This window comes from Chelon labrosus (assembly GCF_963514085.1).
Source record: "Chelon labrosus genome assembly, chromosome: 5".
NCBI lineage: Eukaryota > Metazoa > Chordata > Actinopteri > Mugiliformes > Mugilidae > Chelon > Chelon labrosus.
In genome coordinates, this window is record NC_140341.1 from 597,827 (window position 1) to 623,833 (window position 26,007).

A 26,007-nucleotide genomic window follows, 5' to 3' on the forward strand; every position below is an offset into this window, starting at 1 on the left:
AAGTTGGGTGAGGTTACCAGTGTCTCTGAAGTTTCACTTCAAGCTGCGCAACCTTTGCTGTTTTCGGAGGGTGGTGATGTTGTACAAGATAAGTCTCCTGTCGATGTTAAGAAGACTGCCACAGAGGATCTTAACCCTCAGACAAAAGGTAAACCTCAGAGTTCACAAGCTCCGTCAGATGTGGCCATCAAAGCCCCCAGATCTAGACCTGGTCTCTCTAGAGAACCTCCGACTATATCCGGCTGTGGTTTGCAAACTTCTGCTGCTTTAATAAAAGTTTCTCAGATTAAACAAGCTTTTGAGTCAGACTCTACGGTCATGACGCCTCCCTCTCCTGAGCAGCAGAGAAAGGAAATGCAGTTCCCAGAGGAGTTTATACCTGCTGTGGCCATTTCTCCTGACCAGCAGCAACAAATAATTGAACCTAGAGTTGACACCATGCAAACTGAATGTGGTGATCAACTCAATACTGCTACAACAGTAGCCTCTCAAAGTCCTGTAGTCTCTTCTGGGATATTCCAGACGACCGAACAGAGTGAAGTTTTAGCAGAACACCATGATGTGCTTAAACAGTTTGTAGGAGAAGTAGAAGAGTCTCCAGAGCTGGTGAGGCCCAAGCCACAGAAACCAACTAGTTTCCCCAAACACATGGAGGGAGTTGAAATGGAGATGCAGCAGGAGGAGACTGTTCCCTCGTTTGACAGAACCAGCAGCTTCATTCCTTTCCAGTCTGAAAGAGTCTTGACACAGAAACGCTCTGTCAGAACTTCAGCTGAAGAACCTGTTAAACCTAAAAGAAACCTCAAAGCTGATCCTATAGCGGCGAGGTCTATTCGTAGTGAGGCTGAAGTTTCCAGTGTGACGGTCCCGGTTGGTCTTGACCAGTCTCTGGTTGTGGAGGGTTTGACAGAATTTGGACAAGATGTGAGAGATGAAACTAAAAGATTAGATCATGTGGGTGGGGAGCTGATTTCAATGCCAGAGCCGTCGATGGACAGCGGTGTCTTTGTTAGTATGCCAGACTTCCAGACTGACACGACCCAAGTTTCCGAGAAAACAACGGTTTTTGATGTAACTGAACTTACAACACAAATGAAGGAACCAGAACCGCTTGTTGTCAAACCTAAAGTAGATGCCAGAGTTAAACCACTTGGTGTGTCTACACAGGGACAGGAAGGAGATCGTCGTTTGAACAGAACCCCAGGAGCTGAAGCTGGGGGTTCAGCAATGGCACATGGCTCCATGGAGGAAGAGGAGGTCACTTTCGGTGCTGTGTTTGACTACTACAACCCTCCGGCAGACTGGGGGAGACCACTGTCTCCCGAGTCTGAGATGTCCATAGAGATTGGCAGCACTGTGAGCGAAGAGATAACCGAGGTAGCCGAGAGGTTCTACACCCCAGAATCCTCCACTGAGGTCTCACAGCCAATCGCAGAGTCCTTCCACACTCCCAAGTCTCCCATCTCCTCCCAAACTCCCAGTTCTGATACCCCTGCTGGGTTTATGACTCCTCAGGACTACCCCTTCTCCCCTATAGAACACAAGAGATCCTCAACAGGAGACTCCAGTGAGTTCTTCTCACCAATTCAGTTCCTGACCTCGCCCGCTGATGAGAACATTGAAACATTTGGACTAAGTGTGGAAGAAAATCGATTCCTCGCTCAGAGCAAAGGGTCTTTAGGGCTGGCAACACTCCAGGAGAAAGTGCAGGGAATCCCTCCGGCATTTCTCAAACCTCTCATTAAGAAAAGAGTCTTTGAAAATGACTCACTTACGTTTTACGCAGAGGTGTTCGGCCTACCGTCACCTGAGGTGAAGTGGTTCTGTAACAAAACCCAACTTGTGGCAGATGACAGAATTACAATGGAGAGAGATGGCGATAGCATTTCGCTAACAATTGGAAATATCACTAAAGCTGACCAGGGAGAGTACATCTGTGAGGCTGTGAACTACGTCGGTGAAGCCAGAAGTGTTGCTTTAGTGGTCGTTGTTTCTCAGGAAGTGAGGTTCATGCCTGCACCGCCTGCCGTCACCCATCAGCATGTGATGGAGTTTGATGTGGAGGAAGATGATTCGTCTCGTTCTCCTTCGCCTCAAGAGATTCTGCTTGAAGTAGAACTGGATGAGAACGAGGTGAAAGAATTTGAGAAACAGGTTAAGATTATCACCATTCCTGAGTACACGGCAGACAACAAGAGCATGATCATATCTTTGGACGTGTTACCGAGTATTTATGAGGAAGGCGCTGTAGACTTTGTCACCCAGGAGCACGATGATTTGAAAATAGCTTTTGAGGTCACGGAAATGCCTCCGAGGTTCATCAATCCCATCTGTGACATGGAAACCCCAGAGGGTACCACTGTCATGTTTGAGTGCTCACTGATGGGAATCCCGTCTCCCATTGTGTCCTGGTTCAAAGGTGACAAGAAGGTTCCTCACAATAACAAAAAGTACTTGCACTCCTCTGATGGAGACAACCACTTCCTGAAGATCTGTAAAGTCACGCCACAGGATAGCGGAGTCTATACCTGCAGGGCGATTAACGTTGTCGGGGAGACTCTGTGTCGGGCCTCCCTGGTGGTGCTGAGCGCCAAGGCGTTCTCAGGGAAGACCAGAGGCCGGGAGCTGACTGCCGTGTCACTAGGAAGCGCCAAAGTCCAACCACAGAAGTTTGACTTGATGGTTGGTAACACGTCGTTTGATGGTGAACAAGTGTCGGAAATCGAGCTGGAGTTTGAGTTTGAACAAGAGGCCGATGAATCGCAGCGGGCGGTCAGGCTGGTGGCCAACACTGACAACGAAACGAGCGAACAGGGAGAGAAGTATGTTAGCATTAACTTTGATGTTTTTGCCGAGCCAGCTAAAGATGACAAGGTGGAGTTCAAAGGGAAGTCCTCGGACACATGTAGCTTCCAGTTCCAGGTGACAGAGACGCCCCCGAAATGTGTCATTCCGTTGACTAATGTAACGGCAGCGGTAGGGACGCCCGTTATCCTCCAGTGTCTGGTTAACGGAAAACCAACCCCCAGCGCCGAGTGGTTCAAAGATGGAGACCGTGTCACAGACAGCAGGTATATAATCCAGGAGAAAACTTCAGGCCACTTCAATCTGCTCATTACTAACGTCAACCAGGCTGATGCTGGTGAATACAAGTGCATAATCCAGAACTCAGCCGGCTGCATCGAGACTACAGCTCTGCTGAAGGTGTTTTAGAGTCTAAGGTTCACTGAACCCGTTTGTTTTTGGTGTGGTCGACTACTTTCCTCAAGATAAAAGGTTTTCACTCATAATCCCTTTAAAAACTTCTCATTGCGTTCTTAACATTGTTTACAAAATACAAGTTTTGTTAATTTTCTTAGTTTGTAGAACGTGTGCTTCATTTCCATGAAAACAACTTTCATGTAGACAAAAGTTTTGGGGCAGAGGAGTGGATTCTTTTTATTTAGATTTTATTTGGTCTTGTCTCAGAGCAAAGCTAAGACACAAATCAATAGGAGGGTTTAAATCATCTTTGGGCAACCGGGCTGCCATCCTGGAGATGACCAAAAACGGTCAGTGATTAAAGATCCAGACCAGATGAAAAGGTCTCATCAGTCTGGAATATTAATAGGCTTCTAGTCATTTGCATAAAACTTCACAGTAACGTCGTTTTATTTCAGATTTTGGTAGAACTGTCAGTGTTTATGTTTGCTTTTGTTTCATGGAAACGTTTTAAAGTGAACTGATGAATTTTCAAGCTCAGTGAAGTTCAAGAAGAAATGTTAACATCTGATTCCAGAACAGGAACTAGGAAAATGAATGTGAAGCAAATACACAAAACATTCAAAGACTTTTTATTTGTTAAAATAGTGACAGAAAGTTTGTGTTTGAGTGAAGCTGCAAAATAATGATTTCACTGAGGTAGATTTATTTTTGTTATCAGAAATTTAACAGTTAAATAAAATGCATGTACAACCTTTAAACTGGGCAACGAGAAGCAGGGAATTAAGTTTGGACTGAACCACTGTTTCTCAGAAGTGCAGCAGTGTCAACATCAAATCAAACTTAAACCTTTAATATCTTCCTAAAATAAGTGGAAGAAAATGTGTGCTTCCAAAACAATCTAACATCTCTATTGATCTTTGGTTTCAAATAAACACTTATAGTTGTATTGCTACTTGAACTGATCCGGTTGTTTGTAGTTTTTGTTGTTGTAGTTTTTGATTTGTTTTGTGTGCAAATGATTTTTGTGGATTCACAGAAGAGTGGAAAAGTAATTTAAAAAAAATTGGATGATACTGTGAAACTTTTTGTAGAAACTTACAATATAAATGTGGATCTCTTGTAAATAGTGTAACTTTCAGGATGTATGAAAAGCATTTATCCAGTAAAAATCAGCTCGTTAAGAAGAGATAGGAACTTGTGATTTCTTTGTACAGACGTGTTGGTTTGTCTCAGAGTTTATATAATAAAATATTTGATGACGTAGAGTTGGAGTCTGAGTACTTTTCATTTTACTGAAAAACATCAGCCGTCATGAGACTGTCACAGCCCTTTATCAAATAAATTAACTAGAAATGTGAGTAAATATGAGTTCTTAGTTCCTCACAGATTTAAATGACTCCAATTATTTGCTTCCAGAACAAATCTTCTGTCTTCTTCCATGTTTGATGTTACAGATGAATGTGGTATCTCCTTAGTCTTCTCCCTCTAGTTTCTCATCCAGCTCTTCTCTGTCATCAGACCTTTTAAATCCAGACTTGGAGCTTCTGCCATGTTCTGTATTTAAGACTAATCTTGTTGAGATCTTGCGAGATTTTTTGTGTGAAACTAGTCTCGCGTGATTTCAAAAGAGAGGACAGAGGAAATGGTGTTTATTTAAAAACAAGTTATCGATCTTTCAAATCAAGATTCAAGATTTTAATCGGAAAAATGATTGTCTCTTTAAGCCCCGCCCACAGGATCTGATTGGCCCGGCACATCTTTGTAGGAACAGAATCAATTTCCAACAGAGAGACTTCAGAACAACTTTCTTTCGCTAAACATCTTGAAGGTGGAGGAAGTTGTTCTGACTTCATAAATTATTATTTGTATTGAAGACGAGCCATTAGCCGTTTAGACGTTACACACAATAATGAAAATCATTTTAACCGTTCAGTCTGTTCATTGTCTGACAGGTAAACTGTATTTAGAAACAAATTAATTCATTTTAATTTACTCAGATGTTAAAAGATAAACCTCAGACCTGAAGGTTTACGTTCTGATACATTAGCAGAGAAATAAAGAAAATAAAAAAAACCTGGTTAATTGTTCTTGTAGTTAATAACTAAAGTTAAGTTAATTTCTAAACTGTTGAAGTACCAATGTATGTTTTGTCCACACACACACACACACACATAGGGCTGTTCTCTTAATCAGCTAAAAGGAAATTATTTTAAAAAGAAAAATTTAAATTATAATAAGTAAATGCTTTTGTCTTGAGCACTAGATTTTGCAGCTGTAAGGATTGTAATTCTTATTTTCTTTCACTTTATTTTTAGATTGGGAAGAATTTGTATAAGTTGATTAAGACTTATTTTAGTGAAGGACAGCCTTGATATCTGAGTTTACTGTTAATATTAAAGGTTTTGCTTTGTGGATATTGTTATCAGTCTTGCTCAATATTTCCTGACAGAACGTTGTAGCACCACCATCACCACTGTGGAGGAACGAGAGGAGACCTTCTACTCTGGTGTCCAGTTACCACAGAAATCTAAAACACTTGAACTCAAGCCAGAGGCCAAACGTTACTCTTCCACTTTAGAGAAGAAAAAAGAAAAACCAGTTTTCCTTAGCCAGCTCTTGCCGGCAGCTGTGACCTCTGGGGAAACAGCCAAGTTCACCGTCAAAGTGTCCGGCCTTCCAAAACCAACCGTTCAGTGGTCGCACAACGGGAAAGTGATAAAGAGCTCCTCTGTTTACAAGCTAATAGAGGAGAAGGAGGAGTTTACACTGGTGGTCACCAAAGTCACATCGGAGTATGAGGGCGAGTACTCTTGCACTGCCACCAACAGGTTTGGTCAGACAACATGTACGACTTACCTGGAGGTGAAAAAGCCTGATGTGAGCCAAGCAGAGAAATGGGTGGAGAAGATGTTCAAGGTCACAGGTCGACCTCCAACTTTCACAGTTCAGATTCAGCCAGTAAGATGCTCAGAAGGAGGAGAGGTTTCTTTTAGCTACAAAGCCAGTGGTGATCCAGTCCCTGATGTTAAGTGGTTCAAAGGGGCTTTCCAGATGCAGCCCAATAGAAACTGTGTCGTTGTAGCCAACCCAGATGGATCTGGCTTCATCAGTATTAAGAGTGTCAAACAGGAGGACAGCGGCTTGTACACATGTAAAGCCTCCAACCAGTTTGGAGAAGCGATTTGCAGTGCTGAGCTTGTTGTATTCAGAGAATCAGTTTCTCGCAAACAAGAACAGCTGACTGTAGTCCAGACGAAAGGCTACAAGGTTTCAGTGACAGAACAGGCGACAGAGTCTCGCTTGTACCAAGTGAGCCTTCCAGGCCAGGACAGAGCCAGGACTGATCAGATGGTTTATACCATCGGCACTGAAGACAGACAGATTATTCCCAGTGAGCAGGTGGGCTCTCTCAGAGAGATTGATATTTCTGCTGCCACCGTTCACCGTGAGACGCTGACCCACCAGGCAGCGGTGCTTCAGGCTCATGAGATGGAGGAGAGGGTGTCGGTGGTTCCCACTCACCCGCCTCATGTGTCGGCGGTTCCTGGGAAGCAGCTTCACATGGCGACATTTACGTCGTCAGTCGAAGAGAGTCAGGACCTCACAGAGCAGCACTGTGATCGCATTCAAAGCCCGGAGGTCATTGAGCTTCAGGCGGCTCGGGAGAAAAGGTCAAAGGTGATGTCAGCTGTTGCTGAGGAGCTCACCCCACTTTGTACTGTTAGCACAGAGCCACTGGCTGACAGGAAGTCTGCCACCGTCAGACCTAGTGCAGAGTCTCAACATCTGGTTAGTGGGCATCAAGTTGAGTCACAACTGTCCATCCTGAAGGAGCACTCTGAGGACATCCCCCAACCACAGCAGGAGAAGGGTTACAAGGTCAAAGAAGGTGTTAAGATTTTATACTCGGCCCAGTCTGCAGAGAAACGGGTGCTTTCTGAGGGCCACGCAACTGAATTAGCAACAGCAGATTCTGCTGTGAAATCGTCCAGTAGCAAAGAATGTCATCACCCTGCCATGGCTTCGGTCAGTGAGTCTAAACAGACTCTTTCCAAGGAGACACAGTGGTCCATGCAGAGGCCGGGTGAAGAGGTAGCCCATCTCTGTAAGGATAAAATAATGAAAGCCGCTCTGACTGCGGAAGAGAAGCCAACGCTGCAGGCTGAGCCCGTGCAGCAGCTGCCGAGTCTGGATAGTGCCACCTCCATTCAGTCACAGGTAGAAGGAGAGCAGCTGCTGCATCTACAGGTTATCACAGACCAGGACCTCCTTCCATCTGAGAAGACATTCACATGTGAGAAACCTGCACCAGAGCAGGCAGGTTCCAGGAAGAGTCCTACTCTGCTACACACTGTTAGCCAGGATGAGCAGAGGACTGTAGTTTATGAGGACACTTTAGAGTTTGAAGCGAAGGCTAGTACCATGACTGTCCAGCCCCAGAAAGAAGCCCCTACTCTGCTGCATCTCCAGTCAACACAGCCAGTAGAGGCTCTACCCAAAGAGGGTATTCTCACTGTTAAGAAGCCTGACCAGCAGGTGGCAGTGCAGAAACAAGAAAAGGCAAGGAGCCATGCAGCCATCTCCGAAGAGAGGAGGGAGCTCACAGCAGACTATCATTCAGAGCTGGATCTGTCTGTGACTGGAGTTCAGTCTCTGATTCGAACTGAACCCAAGCCTCAGGACATCCTCCAGCTCTCCTACCAGCCCATGCAGCTACCCAAAGAGACGCCACTTACAGTCGACGTCAAGCATCAGCGGGCTTTGGTGCAGAAGGAGGATCGCTGGAATGTGATGCACGTCCCTAGTGTGGCAGACAGTCAGGCTTTAGAGGAGGGTCACACAGATAGTCTAAAGGCAGTGGACAGCTTTAAATGCCTGGCGGCCTTAGAGCCCAGAGTGCCTGCTGAGCCAATCCTGATCGAGGAGAAGGAGATCTCCACTGAGAGTAGCATCCTCCTGGAGGCAGCAGAACAGGACTTTGCTGTCCAGATCCAGGAGGGTCAATCGGTGAGGCAGTCGATAGTAATGGACGAGAAGCGAGTACTGACGGGTGAGCTCTCTCAAGAGATCACCAAGTCTGAGTCCACCAAAATCAGTGTCAGCACACAGCCGAAGCTTTCTCTTATAGTGCCAGAATCTAAGGACAGCACAGCTCTGCCCAAAGAGATGACCTTCATGATCCAGATCCCTAAACCTTCCAGCCTGAATATACAACATCAGCTCAGAGAGGCTCTCATGTCTGCCGTGGCCATCAACCAGCCAGTGTTACTGGCTGATGTCGTAGGAAGCTTACAGGCCGTCGAAGTACAGGAGGTCAAGGTTCAAAGAGAACCCAAGCGAGCCAAGTTTATGTACCTGATCACAACCACAGGTGCCCCTATGGAGATCACTCTGGCTTTCGAGGGTAATTATCCTCAGACAGCTGACCTGAGGACTGAACTCCAAGCAGCTCTCCACTCCATAATTTACCAGGAAGCCCATGTTCTTACTTCAGAACAGCCAGGTACTATGCAGCTAGACCGACCTCAGAGGGTGCAGGTCACCTCCGCCCGCTCTAAGCAAATGCTGTCCTCTGTGGTGGAAACGGTGAGTGTGGCAGAGAGCGCCGTGAGTTTCACTGCTGTTAAATCTCAGGCTGCTGCGCTTAAAACCGAGTCTAAAGATGCAGTTGAATGCGCTGCAGCGGAGCAACAGGTTGTGGTCCAGGAATCTGTGGCAGCAAAGACAGGACAGTCCATCTCATCCCAAATTAAAATGTCCACAGAGACTCAGGTGACTTTTGAGCAGATGCAGGTGTCGAGGCAGGAGGTGAAGTCTATCACAGCGAAAAGCAAAGTCAAAGACATGGGAGCAGCTCTTGTCACCACAGTTCTGCCTCCCACCACCATCCCCACCGAACAAGAGGTCAGCATCCAGCAGGAGCACAGGGAGGAGATGTTCACAGAGGAGATCTCAGTATCCAGACCAGAGCAGAGAGAATACCCTGTGATAGTCACTTCCCTCCAAGACTTATCCATAGAAGAAGATAGTAAAGTCACATTTAGCACAACCATCAAGGCTGTCACTAAGGCAAACTGGTTCTTCAACGGTCAACTGGTGAAATCTGGCAAAGAGTTCAAGTGTTCAAGAGACCACGACACATACACACTGGTTATCAACAAGGTTGTGAAGGAGAGGCATCAAGGAGAATATGTGTGTGAGGCTGAGAATGAAGCCGGCAGAACGACAACGTCTTCCAGACTCACTGTGGTCTCAAGAGGTTTGATAACAGGATCAAAAAATCATCCATTCATTCATTCATTCATCCATTTTCTGTGAGAACAACTAATCATTCACATAAATGAGTTAATTCAAAGCCTTTGTCCTCACGTCAGTATGGTGCATTTGTCACTTTGGTTTCTTTATCCATTCAGTAGCTGAGCATGATATCCCTTAGCAGGACACTGGATGGCACTAACTCACCGTGTCTTGTCTGTTCCACATCATTTTATTGTCGGTACTTCTCTAAAGACCAGGAATCTCGCAGCCATGAAAGCTTTAATGGTTGTCGTGATCCTGACCTTTAGGGAACCTCCATGGCCGTTCCATGGTCACTCTGGCATGTCTGAGGCTACAGGTTCCTTCGCTCTGAATCCATGTTCTGTCACGTTCCTCCAGGTCCATTTCCTCCACATCTCCAGTATCTCTCTGCATGATTCATATTTCTCAAACTCTTTGTTTTTTTTTCCTTTTTGAACCCTAGCCCCATGATAGTCATGTTCAATGACAGCGTCTTCTCCATGGGGCTAATGTTCTTGCTATTTTTCTCCTCCACAGTCACTCCTGCCTTCTTCCATTGCTGTACATTCCACCATGTTCCTGATCTGTCACTTATTATATAGTTTTTACAGGATTATTAACAGATTTCGTTACTAACATTTAACTTTTGTTCTGTCTGTGCGCCTCAGTGCCACCTGTTTTCAGGAAGAAAATCACACCTATGGAGATAAACGTCGGCGGTCAAGCCAAGTTCGATTGTGAGATTGAGGATGCTCCGGATGTGACCTTCAAATGGTACAAATCTGGCTCTGAGATCAGACAGACTGAGAAGTACCGGATCGTCAGCCTCCACTCCAGTTCCTCTCTGGAGTTGCTGAACCCCGTCAAAGCCGACAGCGGTGAATTCACCTGCAAGGCTTCCAATAAACACGGCGCCGACAGCTGCACCGCCTCGCTCATTGTCACCGGTAAGGCCCCGATGGGACCTTTGTTTTTTAAATGATTGCTTTACAAATGTGTGTTTGTTTGAGAGAGAGAGAGAGAATTATATACATACACTGTGTTTCATCTTGAATCACTGTGGTGCAGTGTTTATTAGTTCATAAACTGAATCTGGTGTCACGTTTGGGCGAGAACCTTTCCTTATGTTTAATCCCACATCAATCACCAAATGTGCACAGATTCGTTTATTTCTGATGTTTCTTATTTTCCACTTTTTAAAACTTTGTGTTATTGTTTTACCTGCTCCCCATAGAGATGTACCCGCCAGTATTTGTATCAAAACCAGACCCAATGACTTTGTATGTGGGCAAACAAGTCGTGCTCCAGTGCTCGCTCACTGGATCCTCTCCTATGGAAGTTGTCTGGCACAAGGACAACATAGCAATCCCCTCTGATGGCAACTATGTCACCAAATGTGAAAAGAACAAGTATTCCCTTCACATTAAAAGCCTTGAGCCGACTGATCAGGGAGTGTACCTGTGCAAGGCCTCCAACAGTGTTGGCACTGCTACCTTCTCCACAGAGCTCAAGGTCATCAACAAGCCGAGCTTTGTTAAGACCATTGAGCCAGCGTCAGCTGCTGTCAATGACCCGCTGAGGCTGGAGTGCCAGGTGGACGAGGACACTGGTGTGACTGTCACCTGGACCAGGGATGGCAAAAAAGTCCACCAGAGCATGGAGTGTAAACTGTCCTTTGAGGACAAGCTCGCTGTTCTTGAGATACCCAAGTCCAAACAGAAGGACTCTGGGAAATATATGTGCACAGCCACAAATGAGGCTGGGAGCTCCTCCTGTGAGGCTGTGGTAACGGTTCAAGGTAAGATCTTAAAGGTGATCTTTCCGTTATGATGAAAGCACATGGGTTATTGCTGGCACCTACAAGATGATGCTAACGCTTTGCACTGCTGTCCTCTTGTCTTTTGTTCTGCATTTCTTTTTTACACTCCTCTATCTCGGTCACTTTGTGGTTTTTTTTTCTTCTTCTCTTTTGCCAATGTTTTAAAAAACTCTTCCAGAGCCTCCTGCCTTTGTCAAGAAAATGGAACCTAAGATTACATGGAAACAGGGCATAGCTGCACGCTTACAGTGCTCCGTCAAAGGATCGCCTGAACTTCACATTCACTGGTTCTGGAATGAGAGAGAACTTAATGACGGAGACAAATATAAAATCTCTTTAAAGAACGGAGTTGCTGCCCTGGAGATAATGAACCTGGTGGTCACAGACAGTGGCAGTTACACCTGCGAGGTGTCAAATAACGCTGGTAGCGAGAGCTGCAACACACTTATATCTGTTAAAGGTTTGTCACATCTTGTATTTTACATCCACTGTTCAGGTCTGGAAAACCTTTGGTGTTAACTGCATGCACTTACTGTTGTGACATCCAGAACCACCGTCCATTAGAAAAGACCTGCAGACAGTAGAGGCTGTGAAGGGAACAGCTGCTCAGCTCGAATGTGAGATCACAGGAACAGCTCCTTTTGAAATCAGCTGGTTAAAAAATAAGAAAGCCATCAGCAGTGATCAGAAATATAAAATAATCTCCCAAGAGTCATTGTCGAGGCTGGAAATCCAGACCTTTGAGAGTACAGATGTTGGAGATTATCAGTGTGTCATATCCAATGACGTGGGGAAAGTCACCACCAAGGCCTCGGCTAAACTGAAAGGTCAGTAAACCTGAGCCTGGTAGAAATGTTACTGATGGAAGTTTAGTCTTGTGCTTCAGATTCAGTTTTTGTTTTATATGTGTGTATTTTTCTAGAGCCACCATCTTTCTCAAAGAGGGTTGAGAGTGTTACAGCAGTGTTGGGAAACACAGTGAAACTACAGGGAACCATTAAGGGTTCAGCTCCCATCACTGTGAAATGGATGAAAGACTCAGAAATACTGAGAGATGACGATCCAAACGTTAAGATGATGTTTGAGAATAATGTCGCTAGCTTGTCAATAACGACAGTGGCCATCAGCCACGGCGGCAAGTACTCATGCCAAGCCGAGAACGAGGCTGGACAACAGAAATGTGAAGCCACCTTGACTGTGCAAGGTCAGATCTTTTATCCATTTGAGCTCCTCTTGGTTTTAGTTTCTAAGCCTTGAATCTCAATGACTAACGGTTCTGTCTCACCCCAGAACCAGCTAGAATCGTAGAACCTGCAGAGTCCATTAGTGTGACTGTAGGGGATTCAGCCACGCTGGAGTGTACGGTCTCTGGAAGCCCTGAACTCAAAGTGAAGTGGTTTAAAGATGGAAAGGAGATGATCAGTGGTCGCAAATATAAGATGACACTGAAGGACAATGTGGCCACCATGAAGATCCTCACAGCAGAAAAAGGAGACACGTCAGAGTACAAGATGGAGGTGTCCAATAAAGTGGGAAAAGACCAGTGCACATGCTCAGTCACTGTCTTAGGTTAGCTCCCGGTTTCTACTTCTTTTCCGGTCTCACAATAAAAATAAACCAAGTCTTAGTTGCTGACAATTGTTTATGTCCACAGCCTTTAGTCGTGTAGTTGTTGTGTTGATAATAACATGTTTTGAAGCTTCATCCTTGAGCTGAAATGTTGCAGTATACCTTAGTCTGATCATGGATCGTGGATTGAACTGTGTTTTCTTCAAAAACCAGAACGAATAATGCCTCCGACTTTCACCAAGTCCCTGAAAAGAGTTGATGGTAACGTCGGCAGCGACGTCTCTATGGAATGCAGAGTGTCTGGGTCGCAGCCCATGACCATAGCTTGGTTCAAAGATGACCAGGAGGTTGTGTCTGGAGCCAAACTCATTCCTGAATTCAAAGATAGCTCTGCCACACTGAGAATTGTTCGGCTGGAGAAGTCAGATTCTGGAGTTTACAAATGCAGAGCCACCAATTCAGCCGGCTTTAAAGAAACCAGCGGCACTCTCTATGTCAAAGGTTACAAGCGCTCATTCTGTCCTTCTGTTTGTTAAATGATTTCATGCTGACAAGTAATGCTAATTTGTTTTGTTGATGGGCCCCAGAGCCTCCTGTGTTCACAGTGAAACATGACAACCAGGATGTTATACCAGGAACCACTGTTTCCTTCAGGGCAGCCTTCACTGGAACAGCTCCTTTGGCTGTGAAGTGGTTCAAAGAGGAGAAAGAGATTTTAACTGGAGGCACTTACTTCATAAAGAAAGATGCCTCTTCCAGTTCTTTGGAGCTTCACTCTGTAAAACCTGGTGACTCCTCTAAATACACATGCCAAGTATCCAATGATGCCGGGAAAGTGGACTGCACCGCGGTCCTGTTTGTGAAAGGTGCCCATCTTCACGGTCGAGTGCAGCTGCATGAATATGTCTTTATTCTTACTAACATGACATCTTGTGTCTCATGGTGAATGTTAACCTCTTCTCTCAGAGCCTCCCGTGTTTGTGAGGAAGCTCGATGCCACCAAGCTTGTCACCAGCAACGAGTCTGTCCGACTGGAGTGCAAGGCGGCGGGCAGCCCTGTCATCGGTTTCAGATGGTTTAAGGACGAGATGGAGATCAGCTCCAGTCCAAAATACACAATGACCGTGGTTGATTTAGTGGCAGCTCTGGAAGTAGTCAGTTGTACGGTAGAGGACAGCGGAGATTATGTCTGTGTGGCATCAAGTGAGGCTGGAAGTGACCGCTGCAGCAGCACAGTCACAGTCAAAGGTTTGTTTAGGTCTAAACACTGTCACTCTGGTTTATATTAAGTCAATGGAGACTTTTATTGAGAAGTTGAAGATGTATTTTTTAAATCAGATTCTTTTATCCGCCAAGAAGACATTCCCCCAGAGCACTGGGACAAAACTGAGATCAACTGTCTGATCCTGGTGAAGCTCGATCAGTAACTTCAGCTAAACTGTTCTAAAGATACTGAGGTTAAATGGGCGGGCGTCTGCATCAGTTAGACACTCATGACGTCTGGTCCATTTTTAGATGACAAAGCATCTTCAGCTTCAACAGTAAAACTCTTCTAGGCATCGTGTCCTACTTTTATAGTCCAGAGTAGTAATGCTCTTTCATGGCCATTGTTTTCTTCCAGAACCACCGGTGTTTGTTCGTAGCTTGGAGCCCAGAGATGTGGTGAAAGGTTCTGAAATGATGCTGGAGTGCCAGGTCTCTGGTTCTGCTCCTTTCACTGTGTCCTTTTATAAAAACACTAAAGTGATCAGGAACGACAAAAAACACAGGATCACTGTGAAAGACGACCTGGTAGCCCTGCAGGTGCTGGCAGTAGAGGCAGGAGACATTGGTCTGTACCAGTGTACTGTTGAGAATGAAGTGGGGAAGTCCTCCTGTGAATGTCAAGTAACAATGAAAGGTTCGTTTAGATCAGCACTCTGGAGATCTGAGCAGACATAGAGCTCTCTGATTGGTCAGAAATGTGAAAGACTTGCATCTTGTAGAAAAGATGACATTGAATACCGACTAATAAGATTAAATGTTTACTTTGTAGAACCTCCGTCATTTGTGCGAAAGCTGGAGAACCTGAGTTCGCTGGTGGGCAGCGAGGTTTCTCTGCAGTGCAGTCTGAAGGGCTCTGAGCCCATGACTGTGTCCTGGCTGAAAGACGACCACGAGCTCAGAGAGGCTGAAAACATACAGATTACATTTGAGAACAAGACCGCCATCCTACACTTCACCAAAGTACAGAGCAAACACGGCGGCAAATACTCGTGCCAGGCGCAGAATCAGGCCGGCAGCCAGACGTGCTCGGCTGCACTGACAGTAAAAGGTTGGTTAAAATAGTGGAGAACATTTGAATGTTTACAAAGCTGCGGTCAACTAATCACCTCAACACAAACTTGTTTCATTTTATGACATAAGTTGATAAGGACCAAATGCAATAATTAGAATCTTTTTAATTGACTTCACATCAGCTTTGAGGCTCTTTGCTGACTGTTTGGTTTGATGTCCCAGAACCAGCAAAGGTGACAGAGGAGGCCAAGTCCATCAGTGTGACTCAAGGGGATCCGGCCACGATGGAGGCCCGGTTCTCTGGCACAAAACCGCTGAAGGCCAAATGGCTTAAGGCTGGCAAGGAGCTAACCTCAGGCCAGAGATATAAAGTTCAGAGCACTGACACCAGCTCTGTGCTCAAGATTATTAAGACTGAGAAAAGTGACGGCGGTGAATACGTCTTTGAGGTTTCAAATGATGTAGGCCACAGTTCCTGTGAGGCCACGCTCTCCGTCCTCGGTCGGTTCTTAGTGTGTGATGGAAAATTTTAAATGAGTTTTGTTCTGTTTCATTTTAATCTCGTTTCTCACTCATGTTTTTATTCCACGTTTGTTAGATCAAATAATTCCTCCATCTTTTACGAGAAAGCTGAAGCAGAGAGAAGGTATCAAAGGATCCTTTGCTCACCTGGACTGTCTCGTCTCTGGCTCCCTGCCGATAAACATTCAGTGGTACAAAGATGAGAAACAGATCCAGACCGACGACAAACACAAATGCACTTTCTTTGAGAACGTTGCTTTTCTGGAAATCTCTGATCTAGTCTCTAAAGACAGTGGCAGTTACACCTGCATCGCTACAAACAAGGCAGGGACAGTCCAGTGCTCTGGGATCTTGTTTGTGAAAGGTCAGAATTCATCTTGTCGGACACAATCACGTCGTAAATGTTGTGACTATGTTGTGATACAAGTGTTGTCCACCAACAGAACCTCCATGTATTCTGGAGAAGCCTGAAGCCATGAATGTTTTGCCTGGCTCAAAGGTCCAGTTTAACGTCCTGGTCTCTGGCACGCCGCCACTGATCATCAAATGGTTTAGAAACAAGAAGGAGATTTTATCCAGTGCTGACTGTTTCGTGAACAAAGACAACACCTCCAGCTCTCTGGAGCTCTTCTTCGCCAAGACGGCTGATTCTGGAGACTATGTCTGTGAAGTCCAGAATGATGTCGGCTCCACTTCCTGTCAGACTACACTCTTTGTGAAAGGTTGTCAATCTTTATGTGACACCATGTTTATAAGTTATGTCTCCAGCCATCTGTTTATTCGTCAAGGTTTAGTCTTTCCTCGTCAAACATCCAAACCACTCAGGATGAATTTGTGTAAAATCTGAGCAACATTTGGATGGAAACATACAAACATTTTCCCTTCCTCTTCTATCTGATGGTTCATCTATATTTTATTTTATGTCTTAGTGCCCCCTAAGTTCACTCGGACCCCGGCTCGTTTGTCGGTGGTACGTCCTGGTCAGAGTAAAGTGTTTGAGTGCCAGGTGACCGGCACACCTGAGATAGACATCTACTGGTTCAAGGAGGGCTCAGAGATCAGCCCCAGTGATCGGCACAAGATGGCCTTTGTTAACTCCGTGGCAACTCTGGAAGTCTGCGGGGTCATTACCAAAGACAGCGGGCTTTACTACTGTGAGGCTCGCAACGAGGCCGGCAGTGAGAGCTGCAGCATGGAGCTCAAAGTCAAAGGTTGGTTTAGTCAAGAGGAAGCCACTTCTCTTAGATCATTTAAAAAGGGCATCTTCCAGAAACTAGCTGGACTGTAGATAATAGATGTAGAATGTAGATAATAATCATTTCTATTGTGGCACCAACTATTTAGAGAAGGCTTAACTTTCCTCTTGCCACAGAACCACCATCGTTTATCAGAGAACTGGCTCCAGCTGATGTCGTGAAGGGCTCCAATGCCTCTTTAGAGTGCCAGGTTTCTGGGACGGGTCCGTTTGAGATAACGTGGCACAAAGATGCGAAGGAACTCAAGCCCAGTGCTAAACATGGCTTCTCCCAGTTGAACGGCACCATGGGTCTAGAGGTGCACAAATGTGACGCTGTAGATGTCGGTGAATATCAGTGTACTGTTGCTAACGAGGTGGGAAGCTGCACCTGTAAGACAAAGCTAAGCCTCAAAGGTTGGTCCGATCAGAATCACAAATCCTCATTTTATCTTCTGAGGTGAAAACACAGAGTTTAATATTGTCGTTTTCTTCTAATAGAACCACCAACATTTACCAAGAGAATTGAGAACACTGCCACTGTTCTGGGTAACATGGCGGCGTTTCAGTGTGTTGTGGAGGGCTCACCCACTCTTACGGTACAATGGAAAAAAGATGAAAACTGGATTTTGGAGGATCCAAAGATTGAGAGAACATTTGAAAACAATGTGGCGTCTCTCAGGATTCCTGTCTGTGAGGTGACGCATGGTGGGAAATACACCTGCCAGGTGGTAAACGAGGCCGGGCAGGACAAGTGCTTTGCTACCCTTACGGTGCAAGGTAACAACATGTTCTCAACTATTCATGGCCAGCACTTATTTTTACACTAATAACTTGATAAGAAACTTTACAAAATATTAAACTTTGCGTTGCAGAGCCTCCTCAGATCACAGAGAAACCCGAGGTGATAAAGGTTACAGTTGGAGATCCAGTCAGTCTGGACTGTAAGGTGACTGGATCCCCTGAGCTCAAAGTTAAATGGATGAAAGATGGCAGGGAGCTTCAGTCCATCAGACAGCACAAGCTGGTGTTTGAGAACAACATCAGCAGCCTGAAGATTCAGGCAGCTCAGACAGAGGATGGCGGAGATTATGTCTTTGAGGTGGCGAACCACATCAGTTCCTGCACCTGTAAAGTCAGCGTGATCGTACTAGGTTGGTCTGACAAACATAAAGCTGCTGTGGTACATAACCACATGCTGACAAAGTCTAATTACTTTCTTACTATTCTCTTGGTAACAGATCAAGTAATCGGCCCAAGCTTTATCAAACCTCTGGTAGACATGCAAGAGATACTGGGCTCGTTTGTCCAGATATGTTGCAAAATATCCGGTTCCCTTCCCATCTCTGTGGAGTGGCAGAAAGACGGAACCAAAATCTCCAGCGGCATCAAACACAAACTAATCCAGCAGGACAATTCTGTGTCCGTGGAAATCGAACAGTTGGAGACATCGGATGCAGGGTTGTACTCTTGTAAACTGACCAACGCAGCGGGAAGTTGTTCATGCAGTGGATCCATCATGGTCAAAGGTTAGACCGTACTCTTCACTCTGGCTGGTCATATTATCCTAAACCAAAGGTGAGTACCCTTTTAACCAGGTTCATCTTGTTGTCTTCAGAACCTCCCAGCTTTGTGACTAAGCCTGAGTCCCAGGCGGCTCTACCCAACGCCACTGTGCGCTTCAAAGGCTCATTTAAAGGGACTCCACCCTTCACCGTCCGATGGTTCAAGGACGACACTGAGCTCATGACTGGGCCCACATGTTTCACAGGACTTGACGGGATGACTTGCTTCTTAGATCTCTATTCAGTGGCAGTCACTCAGAGTGGAGTTTACTCTTGTCAAGTCAGCAATGACGCTGGCTCTGTACGCTGTAGTGCAGACCTGGCGGTCAAAGGTTGGATTTACTCTTTTAATTCAGTTCTTGTTTGGCACATCTCATGTCTGCATCGCTGGCTCAAACTAGTGAGTCTCTCAAGCTTTTCCATCGTTGCAGCTTGTCATCCAGAAATGTTTGTTGCCTTTATGTTGCGTCTCCATTTTCCACGTCCATCCTGGCTCCGCTACTAACCCCCCATCACTGTCGGCTCATCTGCTGCTCGTCCCAACCATCTGCTTCTTACTTTTGTGTGCCTACTTGCTTCCAGCTGCTAACTTGTCTGTCTTTTGGCTTTCCAGAACCTCCTGAGTTTGTGCTGAAACTCCCTGCTGCTAAGTTTGTAAAGCAGGGTGAGTCACTCCGCCTGGAGTGCAAAGTCAGTGGCACAGCCCCCCTGAAAATGACCTGGTACAAACACGACACCAAGGTCATGGATGGGGGCAACTACAGGACCTCATTTGTTGACTCGGTGGCAGTGCTGGAGCTGCTCTCCACCACCTTTGATGATGATGGAGTTTACACCTGTGAAGCTCAGAATGATGCTGGCAGTGTCAGCTGCAGCACCACACTTACCGTTAAAGGTCAGCCTCACACTGACTTCATAAATATATTTTCTTCTGATGCACTGCCTGTTCAGTGTGTTATTGGTTTTAGTTCTGTTGCTTAAAGCTGGTATCCGTAAATCACCCCCTGTGGTTCCAACCACAGCTCATCGTCTGTCCTTGTTCTCCTTCCAACAACATAATACCTCACAACTCCACCATGGTAACTGTAGTCCCAATAACGTTTCTCAAAAATCCACCAACTTAGTTGTAGCACCAAGTAAATCAACAGCAACTCACCATCCTTGCTGTAACCCCAACTAAGGCTTTATGGCACCTCTATCCCCGCTGTACTACCCTGACCCCCCCCACTCCCAACACCCCCAGCACCACCACCACCACTACTAAGTGTTGATGCATTTCTAATATTATGTCACAACAATCTGCCATTTTAGTTGGAAACCCCATTAACTCTGCCATCTTGTCAACTAAACACCCATAACTCCTTAGTAGCTCCATCATCCTTCCACAACAAAAGCACAATCCAACAATTCCCCTAACAACTCCACCCTTTTAGTTGAACGACTTCAATCAGTTTTGCCACGTTAGCTGCATCTAACACTAATAAATCTGGACAGGTACTAACAAATCTGTACATCAGTTTGGCTATCTTAGATGTAGTTCCAACTTTAAAATTATTAGTAGCTCCACAAACATAATCACCGTCATCTTAGCTGTGGTTTAACTCTTGGCCACATGAATTCTCAACAACTCCGTCGTCCTAGCGTCGGCCTTAATACTGCGTTTACGGGTTTCAGCTTTAAGATATAGGCTTGGACTATTTTCCCGTGCATTCCTCTTTAACAGTGTCCTGATCTTTTTGTAGACCCGCCATCTTTTGTCAAAGTACCTCAGCCCATTGAAGGGCTGAAGGGTAAGGACGTGAGTTTGTACTGCGAGATGAGCGGTACAGCTCCGTTCCAGATCACCTGGTTCAAAGACAGGAAACCTCTGATGGAGAGCAGGAAGTATAAGATGGTGAGCGAGGGCAGCTCCGCTACACTGCATGTGATTGGGATAGAGTCCTCGGACGCCGGCGAATATGAGTGCAAAGTGTCAAACAGTGTAGGAAGTGACACCTGCCAGACATCAGTTAAACTCAGAGGTCAGTAGAAATTGCGATAGTCTCAAATGAAAGTCAAAAGTAATAGATTTCAGATTACTTTGTCACCATGCTGACTTTCCCTTTTGCGCTGTTTTTCTCCTCTCTTCAGAGCCGCCGTCGTTTGTGAAGAAACTGTCAAACATGACGGTGATACTGGGAGAGGAGGTGACCCTTGTGGCCACTGTTAAAGGCTCTGAACCCATTACTGTGTCCTGGGTTCAAGACAAGGATCACATTCTCAGGGACGGTGACAACAGGAAAATCACCTTTGAGAACAACAAGGTCGCACTTAAAGTCTTTAAGGCCGATGCAACCACGGCAGGCAAATACACCTGCCAACTCAGAAATGATGCTGGGAGTGTGGAGTGTTTCTCTAACTTGACTGTTCTAGGTTTGTAATCATATAATTCTCTCTTTCTCTTGAAGTTTTTGTTTTTACAGCCCCCCCACCCACATCAGCTTTGATTAAAATCACGTTCTGCTCCTTCTCTGTTGTATCCAGAACCCGCTAAGATCGTTGACAAGCCCGACGCTCTGAGCGTGACGGCCGGCGACATGGCCGCCCTCGAGGTCAAAGTGTGCGGAACTCCAGAGCTCGTGCCCAAGTGGTTCAAAGACGGAGTTGAACTGGCGTCTGGGAGGAAGTACAAGATCTCTTTCTCTCGGATGATTTCCAGCCTGAACGTGCTCTCGGCTGAGAAAGTGGACTCTGGAGAATACACGTTTGAGGTTATGAATGAAGTTGGGAAGGACCTGAGCAAAATCAACCTCACTGTCTTAGGTTGGTGTCTTCTTCCTACATGAAGCTTGGTGATTAGCGCATTAAATCAGATACTTGGTGCAACACCTTCACCAACTTATGTTTTCTTCTCTCAACAACAGATAAGACAATTCCCCCAACGTTCTCCCGGAAGTTGAAGGATTGCAATGCGGTGGTTGGAGTGGTGGGAGAGATGGAGTGCAAAGTGTCAGGCTCGCCTCCGTTCACCATCTCCTGGTATCATGATGGGCAGGAGATTCAGAGCGGACCGAATTGCGAGATTTCCTTCAGCGACAACAACTGCACGCTCAGAGTGCCGACACTGAAGCTGTCGGACTCTGGGGTGTACAAATGTAAAGCTGTGAACAAGGCCGGATCCAGCGAGACCACGGCCTCCCTGGTCGTGAAAGGTCAGTCGGTTCTGAACCACGCTACTGTCAACAGTTAATGAGATGTTTAACTAACCTCACAACCATCAGGGTAATTCTTGATGTAAATAACTTCAGCAAAGGTTTTTCACATGACTATTTATGTGAAGGCTTCAGGTTATATGTTGGGTTGAAACTGAAGCCCACAAAGACTGACCAACCGAAGTAAATGAATCCCAAAAACCAGCTGACACAGGAGCAACTGGGTGTATAGGGTTTTTTGAAGACGTAACATCCAAGTAACTGCTTCAGATCTGTGTCTAACATCTTCAGCCCAAACTACTGAGTACGCAAGTACGTGGTAGTTCAGACTTGGCAAATTTGAATCTGAAGTGTGGACTCTGGAGGGTGGTCGTTCCATACTTTGTTATGAAATGCATTCACAGGCTTGTAGTTAATACAACACCAAGGCTGTGAAATGCATTCTGGGATACCTCGCTGAACCAAGTCCACACAACTTACCTCCACATGTGTCCTCCATAAAACAAGCGGGGCTGTACTTGGTCACATGATTCTTTGAACTGGATCAGAACTTGAACAAGAACAAAGAAGGACGCTGTGTTTAAGAAACATCCAGTTCTGATTAGGTTTTTGATTTTGTTGGAAAATGATTGAAATACAACAACATTTATTTTACTATAAAACATCACTGCTGGAAATATTGACTCTGTCTGGGTTTGCGTTGTGTTTTTCCATCCTGTTGAATCTCTTTGTTTCCATCTAGAACCTCCATCTTTTGTGGTTCCACCTCAGCCGCTGGAGGCCATGCCGGGCTCCAGCGTGACCTTCTCAGCCATGGTCAAAGGCAGTGCGCCTCTCAAACTGAAATGGTTCAGAGGAGCTAAGGAGATCCTGCCTGGACATGGCTGTGATTTCTCTCTGAAGGATAACCAGGTTGTCTTGGAGATTTTCAACGTTGACCGATCTCACGCTGGAGAATACACCTGTCAGATCATTAATGACGCAGGAAAGGAAAGCTGCCCAGTGAACCTCACTGTCAAAGGTGAGTCTGAACCTGCAAGTGGATCCGTCCACCACCACATCCACACCCTTTATATTCACAGACCAACGAGCGTTGTTTGTTCGTGTCTCTCAGAGCCGGCAGCCTTCTCCAAGAAGCTGAAGGATGTGTCCATTGAGATGGGAAAACCATTGATGCTGGAATGCGCCTACACTGGGACTCCTGAGATCACCGTGAGCTGGTTCAAAGACGGCCAGCAGATCTTTGCTTCATACAAATACAACATCACCACGACAGAAAGCTCCTGCATTCTGGAGTGTCTCAGCACCGACGACAAGGAGGCAGCAGGACGATACAGCTGCCAGGTGTCCAACGACGCAGGAAAGGACACGTGTGAGGCTGAAGTGTCCATCCTCGGTTGGTGCAGCATCTCTGATTTTAGTAACTTGAGTTGAATAAGATGTTTATTCCTTTCACCCGATAAACCCAGTACTAGCTAGCCTTTCTTCTTCTGTCTCAATATTTCATCAAATCCTAAAACAACTGACTACAAATATAACTGATCTTGTTTTTATTGTCTTCTGTCCTTTTGAGTCTATCCACACCATTCTCCATCAACTATGCACCACATGGTGACTCGCCTGACAGAATCTGATGCCTTCACTGATGTTTCCTGGTGTTTGTGTCTGCAGAGCCGCCGTACTTTGTCGAGTCATTGGAGCCCATGGAGGTGACGGCTGGAGACGCTGTGTGTCTGAAGTGTCAAGTAGCGGGAACTCCTGAGATCAAGGTGTCCTGGTTCAAGGCCGACGGCAAAGTCCGGTCCAGCCCCACCTGTAAGCTGGAGTACTCCAAGGGCGTCGCCTGTCTGAAGCTCAGCAAAGCCACCAAGGCCGACATCGGAGAGTACACCTGCAAGGCGGAGAACAGGATTGGTTCTGCCTCCTCCACCTGCAAACTCAACGTTCAAGGTTTCTGGGAAAATAACTCGTCTGTTTACTGTAACACTTCTACAGATATTACAGATAGACCCTCCACATGAGCTGGGTTCTACTCAAGGTTTCTTCCTGTTACAAGGGAGTTTTTCTTAGAGCTGCTCTGAAGGTTTCAGGCCGGGTCCAGTAAAGAGACGCTGGAGAAATAAAACTGAATTGATTTGGTATGAATTGAATAAAAGTAGAGTAAAAGTAGGACTTCACTATCAATAATTTAATTTAATGGAAATCTGCAAACTTTTAGTTTTAAACTTTCATGAATTCATGAATCTAATTGATGTATAATATTTGTATCCTAACTGTCAACCAGTAACAGTTCAGTGTAGTGGAGTTAGATGCATAGATACAGAAAGTAGAAGTACTAACGTGATGTTCTGTCTTCTCCAGAGGCCAAGACGCCGCCGTCCTTCCCCAAGAAGATCACCAGCCTGCAGCAGACCGAGGGTCTGCCGATCCGCTTCGAGTGCCGCATCGCCGGCTCTTCGCCCATCGAGGTGTCGTGGCTGAAGGACGGTGAGCCGCTGACGCAGGGAGACGAGTTCTCCATGCTGTACGACGACAACACGGCCGTGCTGCAGATCAGCCGCGGCGAGATGAGGCATTCTGGGGAGTACACCTGCGTGGCCACCAACAGCGTGGGCTCGACGTCCTGCAGAGCCAAGCTCACCCTGCAAGGTCTGTCAATCATGAGCCACTTTTTTCATGATGGTTTAACCTCAGGATGTTCAGGAAGAGTCTGACTCAGAATTTCTCAACTTTCTTCTGGTGACCTTTGAGTTTTACTCTTACACCCACTTAGGTTGATTGTTACCCAGAAGGTACAGGAGACATGTCCTACATGTCCTGCACATTTATTTTTTACATTTCAGGTTCTTCAGTTTTAAAAAATATTTTATATCCTGTATAGGTTCCTGTTGCGGCCATGCAGGCCATCTGAACTCTCCTCTCTCTTAACCTCAGCAACAAAAGTCAACAAGCAGAGAAAACTCTTAAGTCTGGACATTAGACATGTTCATGCTCAACTACAATGTTTTAACGTCCTTCAGATGTTTCTACATTTCTTCATAAACATTATTTAAAACTTCCTGTCCTAAAAGTACCCAAGAGAACCCAAACAAACACATGGGACACACTTATTAAACTTAAAATGAGCCAATATTACATATCAGTGAGGGACTTAAGTCAGTCAACCTCCATTTAGAAGTGTTTCCAATCAGTGTAATGAGACGCAGGTGTTTGTGGAAGTTTATGAGGTGCTAATGTCCTGGTTTGGGCCTGTTCTGCTGCATCTGGACCAGGACGTCCTGTCATCATTGATGGACCAATGAATTCTGAATTCTAGCAGTGAACTCTAAAAGAAAATGTCAGGACATCTGTCCATGAGCTGAATGTGAAGAGAAACTGGGTCATGCAGCAAGACAACGAGAACCAAGAACACAAGTGGTTCTACAAAAGAACGGTTAAAGAAGAACAAGATGAATGTTTAGGAACGGCCAAGTCAAAGTCCTGACCTTAATCCAATAGAAATGTTGTGGAAGGACCTGAAGCAAGCAGTTGATGTGAGGAAACCCACCAACATCTCAGAACTGAAGTGGTTCTGTTCTGAGGAATGGGCTAAAATTCCTCCAAGCTGCTGTAGACCACTGATCAGCAGTTACCAGAAACATTTAGTGACAAGGAGGTCACAGCAGATACTGGACACAAGGAGGACATGATATGTAATATTGGCTCATTTTAACTGAACCAGTATAATATTTGGAAACTTGTGTGAAAATGTTTTGAGTCATTTTTATGAAGAAATGTGTTGAATTCTGAAGGAGGTGAAATCTTTTAAGCATCTCTGTGGAACAGAGCTGTGACCGTATAAAAGCACCATGTGAAGCTAAGTGAGGTCCCGACCCTGAGGTTGAGAAACTCTTTATTAAAGTCCAGTTATGTTTTCTTGGTGGATCTGTTCCGTGTTTCTGTCTCATCTTCCTCTTCCGTCGTCCTGCAGAACCCAGATACCCTCCGGTCTTTGACAGGAAGCTGTCACCACAGGAGGTGACGGTGGGCGACAGCATCGAGCTGGAGTGTCACATGACCGGCTCCACCCCCATTAAAGTCACATGGTCCAAAGACCATAAAGATATTCGTTCTGGGGGCAATTATAAGATCAGCTGTGAGGATAACACCGCCCACCTGACCATTGTGAAGGCAGATAAGGGGGACACAGGGAGATACTTCTGCCATGCCTCTAATGACACGGGAAAGGATTCTTGTTCTTCTGATGTCACTGTTAAAGGTATTTTACTTCAGGCCATCTCTCATTGGCCCCTCTTCTCAAACACTGAAGCCCTTGGAGGGCGGTTCTTAGCGGAGAAGCCTCGCTGC

General features: G+C 45.6%; 3 protein-coding genes across 3 annotated transcripts in view; all 3 read left to right on the plus strand.

The window, feature by feature from the left end:
• ttn.2 (titin, tandem duplicate 2) overlaps positions 1-26,007 on the plus strand; it is a gene marked incomplete at its 5' end in the record, with an annotated part of 181,936 nt that overhangs the window by 33,172 nt on the left and 122,757 nt on the right. The window contains 13 exons of the mRNA XM_084545176.1: positions 5,654-9,463; positions 10,152-10,430; positions 10,718-11,281; positions 19,083-19,364; positions 20,212-20,490; positions 20,600-20,881; positions 20,993-21,271; positions 21,373-21,660; positions 22,403-22,681; positions 22,775-23,056; positions 23,332-23,610; positions 24,022-24,309; positions 25,631-25,918. Coding sequence (XP_084401302.1) covers positions 5,654-9,463; positions 10,152-10,430; positions 10,718-11,281; positions 19,083-19,364; positions 20,212-20,490; positions 20,600-20,881; positions 20,993-21,271; positions 21,373-21,660; positions 22,403-22,681; positions 22,775-23,056; positions 23,332-23,610; positions 24,022-24,309; positions 25,631-25,918 — 7,479 coding nt within the window. The remainder of the gene's footprint in view (positions 1-5,653; positions 9,464-10,151; positions 10,431-10,717; positions 11,282-19,082; positions 19,365-20,211; positions 20,491-20,599; positions 20,882-20,992; positions 21,272-21,372; positions 21,661-22,402; positions 22,682-22,774; positions 23,057-23,331; positions 23,611-24,021; positions 24,310-25,630; positions 25,919-26,007) is intronic.
• LOC311488472 (cell adhesion molecule DSCAM-like) lies at positions 11,273-13,945 on the plus strand. The gene is made up of 6 exons (XM_084545198.1): positions 11,273-11,762; positions 11,851-12,129; positions 12,225-12,506; positions 12,593-12,871; positions 13,085-13,372; positions 13,459-13,945. Exons 1-6 carry the CDS (start codon positions 11,504-11,506, stop codon positions 13,815-13,817), a joined length of 1,746 nt encoding a protein of 581 aa, XP_084401324.1. The 5' UTR covers positions 11,273-11,503; the 3' UTR covers positions 13,818-13,945.
• LOC311488699 (titin-like) lies at positions 13,960-18,547 on the plus strand (the record flags this gene model as incomplete). The annotated part of the gene is made up of 11 exons (XM_084545554.1): positions 13,960-14,119; positions 14,493-14,771; positions 14,862-15,185; positions 15,371-15,649; positions 15,747-16,034; positions 16,114-16,392; positions 16,600-16,881; positions 17,043-17,321; positions 17,406-17,684; positions 17,780-18,058; positions 18,146-18,547. 11 exons carry the CDS (start codon positions 13,960-13,962, stop codon positions 18,436-18,438), a joined length of 3,021 nt encoding a protein of 1,006 aa, XP_084401680.1. The 3' UTR covers positions 18,439-18,547.